Here is a 7,697-nt window from a genome sequence, read left to right as displayed (position 1 = left end):
ATATGTAACAAAGGCCTGCAGGAAAATAGATCTGTATCTAGAAGGGACCTCAGAAGTCACCCAGTCCAATGTCTTCATTGTTCAGATGAAGAAACTGAGGCTGAGGGAGTGACTTTTCTAAAGACACACAAATAGCAAGGACTGGGAGTAGGAATTGAAACCCAGTCCTCTGGCTCCAAAGTCCATGCTTTATCTAGTATATCATGCTAGGAAAACAGGAAGTTTCCTCTTTCTTGACTCCAAAGATGTCTTCTATAGTAGATTGTCGCTCTCTAAAATCTTTCTCTTGAAACTTTTAATGTAAACCCCAAAACTGTCATAACTTAACTTTTAAAAATCTGAATTGATAGAAATGCAAAGAAAAAAAAATGTACTTATTTCTGTTTAGGTGATACCATTATTCTAGGAGTAGGGAAGCATGACAAAAGCCAAACTACCCTATCAATTGCAAAATATTTTAACATTTTATTAATAACTTATACACAAATAAATTATATTTTAAAACCACTATGATACATTTGTACATTTAAATTTTAATGCTATAAACTTTGAATTTCTTCAAAAAGAATCAATCCAATTCAGTTCCTGAATCCTGAATCAGCTCCTCCTCCTCATCTTCACTATCAGAATCTTCATAAAATGAAATTGTAGCTTGAATTGGAAAATTTTTCAGAAGAGATTCTGCTTCTTGATATAAGAAATCATAACATTTTGATTTGGGCCAAAATAGTCTGAAACAAGCAGACAACATAGTATGCTTTATTCTTCATGTACATTTGTTTTCAGAATCCTTACACTCATGAAATATTCCCATTGATGCCCCAAACTTCCATTGAGCCAACAGTTGATAGATGCCCTGGTATGGTGCCATGAGATTAGTGTTAATATCCTAACTTTCATATGATAAATTTTCAACAGCATCTTAATAACTGATCTTTTATTTTTGCCACTGCAAACAAAGTTCTAAGTTGAAAATATACACCTATTTAAAGGACTGACCAATATTGCCTACATTTCACAGAAGTGTATGATCAACATTTTCACTTAAATTAGTGGTTCAGGATATATGGCACTTCATCCACAATGGATATATTTATACTTACCAGGTATAGAAACAGTTTTATTTTCTAATTTTTAAATATTTTAAAAACTATTTAACCTGACATAAGGCTTTGAGTTCTGAGTATAACAAAGGTTGCAACATTATAAATTTTGGAAAAAGACACCTAAAACTTTACTTGAAATTAATAAATATTGTCAGATACACTATGTCCATGTTCAGCAACATCATCATGGAAACTTGTTGGGATTGAGCCAGACTAAGAAAAAAGTTCAGTTTTAAAAAGTATTCATAATCAGATATGAAGGTACGGCCACTTCCCAGCCCTCAAAATAATCACTGTTGCTCATGGTTCAGATTGGGTTTGCTGTATATAAAACTCTCTCAACAACTTAATTTTGTGGATGAACCAGATTATGAGAAAAGCTAACCATAATTTTTGAATTTATTTAATATGGATTTTTTATTTAATTATCCATTTCACACACTTAATACTTTTCTTCCTTGCCAAGTTAACATCAATGTACTATGCCAGCATGAAGTCTAGAAACCCCCAAATTTGTAGCCTAGTAAGATCTGATGAACCCCAAGTTTTAGGGTCAGCTTGTAAACTGGAGACCCCAAGTTGGTCCCTGTTCCCATGAGAGTTAGTCCCAAGGAAGTTTCAGATTTAGCTAGTCTCAGACTGAACAACAGACCCTAAGGTAAATGATAATCTAAATTAGATGGGGCTAAGCAAATGCTAAATTTCCTTTTATCTTAGAAGTTAGAGGAACAACAAGGCAGGGACAATCGTTTTAGTATCCATTATAAAGTAGGCACTCTAGTCTCTGGCTATGGTTTCTTTCCCCAGCCTGTCAGCTAGTTTGGATACTCCCTTTCTTTGTAGCCATGGTAATGTCAATCAATCATATTTCCCAGTCCTTCAGTTTCCCAAAAGGTATATAAGTCCCCCAAATTCTTTTGTCCTTCGGAATCGAAGGAATTTATTTTTCTGACTACTTTTGTAGTTCTGTGTTATTTCCAAGGTAACAACTATATTAGAATTATTTTAGGTAAAGATAAGATTTCAAAAAGATAAATTGACTATACAAAGCAGAATTCAACATTGGAAAATTCTCATCAATTTAAAAAGGAATGTTATCTACATTAGGATGACTGGCTTAAAAATCATAATGAGAAAATATGCATTTAAAGGTGGAGCATTCTGTTAAAACCAGTCTTCACCTTGCATTTTCTTTCAGTTGAAGAACTTTTTCAGTATTTATTTTGTCCTTGTAGAACCCATTTTGTGATTATAACAAAATGATCCTTTTGACAGAGGAAAAATATTGAAAGCTGATAATTAAGATGAAGAAAACATCTGAATAACACTCAGGTCATCATAAAATTCTCCTGTCTAGTCCTACGCCAGAGTTTGCATATCTGCCTTTATTCTTCCTCCTTTATACAGTTAGCTCAGCAGCAGCCATATCACTAAATTGTGCAGCTTCAAAGGATTTCAACCCTGCCTGAAACCTTCTCTAGAAGTACTTCTACTGAACTCAAGTCTCCAGCACAAAACTATAAATCAGGAATTATATTCTTAAACTAATACTGTTCTAAACTTCAAAAATCTTCATGTTCCAGTTAGAAGTGAATTAAGCATAGATTTGCAACACATTGGACTGTCATTTGAAGATCTTGCCCTGACCAAAATATGAAGGTAATAAGGTTCCTTTTCATGGTAATCTTGTCAGTTGAATCCTATATACCTAGGCTGATGCAGCAACACCATCTTCATCATCATCTTTCAAAATCAAAGTCACAGTAAAAATAACAGGGCACTTCTCAATCCCAAGATTTGATTATACACATATATTCAGATATCAGAATTCCAACAACCTCAGTCTTCCAGAACATTGCTCTGAATCTGAAAGTGAAAAAGGCCTCAAAGGGTGTGCCACTTTACATTCATGACATGGGCAAAGAAATTAATAAAGGCAATGAAACTCAATGCTGGCAAATTGTATACAAACAGGTACAGCTATCCGTTGTTGATGGAATTGCTTTTGAAAATAATGTATTTAGAACATAGTAAAAGTTTAAAAAATAACCATATACTTTTATCAAATCATTTCTTTTTTATCCAATTTTATTCAGTCCCATATGGAGAATATACCTGGAAAGTGCTATCAAAACCAAAACCAAAAAAGAAGCTATCTGTACAAGACTTCCATAATATCATATATAATTATTTTTAAAAGAAATAGTCCAAATGTCCAAGAATAGGGAAATGTGATACAGCAATGCAGTAATGGACTACTATAAAACAATTAAGGGCAACAAATATGAGGTTTACAAAGACACCTGGAAGGTTTTATAGGAAATAATACAAATTTTAAAAAAAACAGAATGAGGGGGCAGCTGGGTAGCTAAGTGGAATGAGAGTCAGGCCTAGAGACAGGAGGTCCTAGGTTCAAATCTGGCCTCAGCCACTTCTCAGCTGTGTGACCCTGGGCAAGTCACTTGACCCCCATTGCCCACCCTTACCACTCTTCTGCCTTGGAGCCAATATACAGTATTGACTCTAAGATGGAAGGTAAGGGTTTAAAAAAAAAACAGAATGAGAAAAATTGAGTTTGTAACAGCCACAACATTTCAGAGAAAAAGTGAACAGGGAAAAATAGACAAAGAATTCAGCTGAGGATTTAGAGTAACTAAAAATGTGATCATAATGCTTTATGCATTGAAATTAAGTAATTTAAATATAAATAGTAGGAAGCCACTTTAATTGATTATATTGATGTTCAGTGTTAATCATTTTAAACACAAATCCACAAGCAAAAGAAAGAAAAAAGACCTCAGAACCAGGAGGCTATTCACTTCACTCAAAGAAAAGGCTAAAGGCATTTTAGGCCAAAAAAGGTGGGGAAAGGGGTGGAGGCTAGATTTGTGTGTATAAATTTATTATCCAATTTCCCCTAATTTTTGCAAATTAGAAGTACATTGGGGAGATGGAATTTCCAAAAGCTAAAAAATAAAAAACTGAAAGTTGACATTGAAGGAGGAGACAACTGAACTTGCTGAATCACCAACTAAAAAGCAATCTTTTTACTATGAGAGAAAATGTACCATATGCAGTACCTTATACCACTGAGAGCATCACTACATTAAAATTAAAGGACAAGGGAAGGTTAATAATGTTCAGTGGACTCTGATGGTCTAGCCTTGGGATTTTTTGACCCTAGACAAGACATTAACATTCTCTCTACCCCTAGGCATCTTTATAAAATTGTCCAACACAACCCTTGCAGAAGGGCTACATTGATAGAATTGACTCATTTAGAGATCCATATTCCAACAGTCATAAGTGATGACACACATACACACATATTCTGATTTTTTAAAGCATGCATTATATATATATATATTTATGATTTCCATTAAAACTGTTACAAGTTTAAGTTTTATTGCCTAATTGTTTTATATGAAACTTTGGGTATATGGAAACTTCATTCATGTGGAATATCTCAATCTCCAGGTCTGTGAATAAACATGCTTACTATAAGTATTATCTTAGAGCTCTATATAATACTCCTATGAAATATATCAAGGCCAGAATAATGATCCTTACATTTCATTTGCCTCAGTGACTGACCCTAAATCACAGTACTGGGAAAATGTTTCCATTCCAGGACTCTTCCCTGGACCACAAAAACCTTTCTGCCTATAAAATGACAAATAACCACACTCGTATCCTTGATAATCTGTAAGGTCTTTCTTAAACTTCAACTTGCAGTCCCAAGGAATACCATTCCACTGTCCTAGCTAGATTTCTATCTTTGAAGCAGTCATCTCATATAGTTTCATTCTTCTATTCATTTTCAAAAGGAATTTTTTTAAAAAGAGGTGCTACTTAAATGACGACAACTTTATTTACATCCTGCAGGCTTCTAAAACAACTGCAGGATGCAAGGTGACACTGCCATACTGAGAACCTCCCTTTTGCTTCTCTTTGTGATAAAATATTTCTGGAGGATTTATGACGTAATAAGTATAGAACTTCTTTAGGTGGGCACAGGGAGCTATTATATTCCTACATTTTGGCAGGGGCGGGGACGGGGGCGGGGTACGAACCTGCAAACAGGCACACAAATAGCCTTGGAGAAGGTTCAGTTTTTCCAAGGGCAAAGAAGGAAGTCCTAGACCGTCTGACACCCAGCCAGCTAACATCAAAAATCGAGCAATCCCAGTGGGTGAAAGAGTAATTAGAGGGTAGGGTTAAGACATGCCACTCACCTGACTGGATGTTTATATTGGGAAAGTTTTCCAGAGGATTCTGTCATCCCAGGCACATCGCACACCTAAGATTTAAATGAAAAGGAACTAAATTACTCACTTCAAGGAGAAGCCGGTAGAATGGATCATTCCCCACACGGTATATCCAGCCCCTCCTACCGAGCTCTGGAAGCCGCAGCGGATCCCTTTCTAGAACGAAATCTAAATCTATTTCAAGGAAAGACCTTACATCGGATCCCACTGACTCTACCAAGTGGAATCTTAGAGATGGCAGCGATGCCCAGAATAGGGTAGGGACTAACGGGACACACAGGATCGTGACTTTAATAGTCATTTGGGTCCTGACCCTCCTATGTCAAAGACCTGTGATTTCATCAATGTGCGAAATTCTTCCAATGACGCAAATCGCAGCATTTCTCCTCCCCCTCACGCACTTTACGTCTCGTCCCAACTCGCTTATTTGCTGTTCCATCTCCCGCCTCCATGCCTTTACCTCTGCCCTCCCCCATACCTAAAATGCTTTCCTTTTTCACCAGCTGACTCTTGGAATCCCTAGGCGCAAAGGACCAACCACTTTTACAAACCTTTCCCATATGCAGTTAGTACCCCAACCCAAAGCTTTGTTAAATGTTTGTATTTGCATATTGGTGAATGTACTCTATGGGCCCCAGGAAAAAACTAGCTCCTAAAAACTGCTAGGTTTTTATCCTCCCAGCACACAAACACAGTGTTTAACAATTGCGTGCCGAGTTCAATTGAATCTGTCTACAATTTTGCAGCTAAGACGTAGAAAAATATCAGAGGCACAGAGAAATTAAGTAACTTCCCTAGACCACACCGTCCTCCTGCTTATACATCCAGCTCTAGGATAAATCCAAATCTGTCCTCTTGCCTATTAAATCTGGCGTCTCTCTCTCATTCCAACGCACATTGACACAGAGATATAGTGACACACACACACACACACACACACACACACACACACACACACACACANACACACACACACACACACACACACACACACACACACACACACACACACACACACACAGCCCTCCCCGCTCCCCAACTCAGTCCTGGGTGTTTGCATTTCCCACTGCCTCTAGCTCATCTGTAGGACGCGGGCCACTTACCGTATCCCTTTGGTTGGGCTGCATTTTCTCCTCTTCTTTTCTAGGGGTGCCAAGCCAAGGTCTCCAAAAAGCTTGCGACCTGCAAGTCGCGGGGTGTGGGAAAAAGAGCAAGGACACGGGAGAGAAGTGTGAGTCAGAGATAAAGCAGCTGTCATGATCGTGAAGCGGAGGGGTTAAGACTTCTAGAACGAGGGAGAAGGTGGGGGGGGGCGGGGGATGGGTAGATAGGTGGCACAGAGAGGGAGAGAGGAGAGGTTCGAGACCTGAAGAAAAAAAGAGCTGAAGGAGAAACTAGAGTCTCAGTCAAATGTGTGGGCGTGCGAGAGATTCAGGAGTTGAATACCCAGAGCTGTCGTTCCTGGGGCTCGGGGTCGGAGAAGCGGGGGTTTCCGGAAGCAAGCGGCAGCAGTTGGTCCACTCAGGTCGGGGCTCCGAGCTCTCCAAGCTCTCCAAGCTCTCCATGTACACACCCGCTCACTAAGGCTGGGGCTCTTTCTCCCACAGCCCGCAGCAGCCCTGGTCTTCTTTATATAGCCAGGGAGGCCAGATGCGTATTTAGAAATGCCCCCCTCCCCATCCCATGCCAGACCTCGAGCCAGCGGGGTAAACAAAAAGGCTGTGCGTGAAGGCCAGTTCGGGTAAACAAGGGGGTGGGGGGTGCGAACGCGTGCAGCTCCCAAATGGCCCAAGGAGGGATTTTTAGCAAGCAAGTGTTAATCGCTCTTAAATAGACACATGGCGACCACACTAGCCTATTTCCATGTGAAGAGGGGAGGAGGAAAGATTAAGCGAATCTACACGTTTTGTGGATTTTTGCAAAAAGCTGGTAGTGTCTGGGGGCCACCCGAACTGCCCTAGTCTCAGCTTTTCCATTAGGGCAGCTGCATTCAGCTAGGCATCCTGGGCTTTGAGAATAGGACTGGAAATACAAATGAAAAGCAGCTTTCTAGACCCCTTTCATAGGGCCTAGTCAAGCATATGCATAAAGAACCCCGCAAAGACAAGGCAGATTAAACTCCTTGAGGAAAGGGAGGCTGCCATTTAATCTGATTTGTACCTTCCAGGCTCAGAAGTATGCACGGGTGGGTAGCTTCTTTAATATCATTGGACAATGGTGATCATCTGTCATGAAAAAGAAAGAAAGAAAGAAAGAAAGAAAGAAAGAAAGAAAGAAAGAAAGAAAGAAAGAAAGAAAGAAAGAAAGAAAGAAAGAAAGAAAG

The 7,697-nt window shown here is 39.0% G+C and overlaps 1 protein-coding gene across 1 annotated transcript; it reads right to left on the bottom strand.

The window, feature by feature from the left end:
* Positions 1-568: 568 nt before the first annotated feature.
* On the bottom strand, positions 569-6,939 carry RIPPLY2 (ripply transcriptional repressor 2). Its single transcript, XM_044675378.1, has 4 exons — positions 6,821-6,939; positions 6,478-6,556; positions 5,342-5,406; positions 569-731 (listed from the first exon to the last, which is right to left on the bottom strand). Exons 1-4 carry the CDS (start codon positions 6,937-6,939, stop codon positions 569-571), a joined length of 426 nt encoding a protein of 141 aa, XP_044531313.1.
* Between the last annotated feature and the right edge of the window lie 758 nt (positions 6,940-7,697).

This window comes from Gracilinanus agilis, chromosome 4 (genome assembly GCF_016433145.1).
Source record: "Gracilinanus agilis isolate LMUSP501 chromosome 4, AgileGrace, whole genome shotgun sequence".
NCBI lineage: Eukaryota > Metazoa > Chordata > Mammalia > Didelphimorphia > Didelphidae > Gracilinanus > Gracilinanus agilis.
This window is presented reverse-complemented; position numbering and strand designations above follow the sequence as displayed.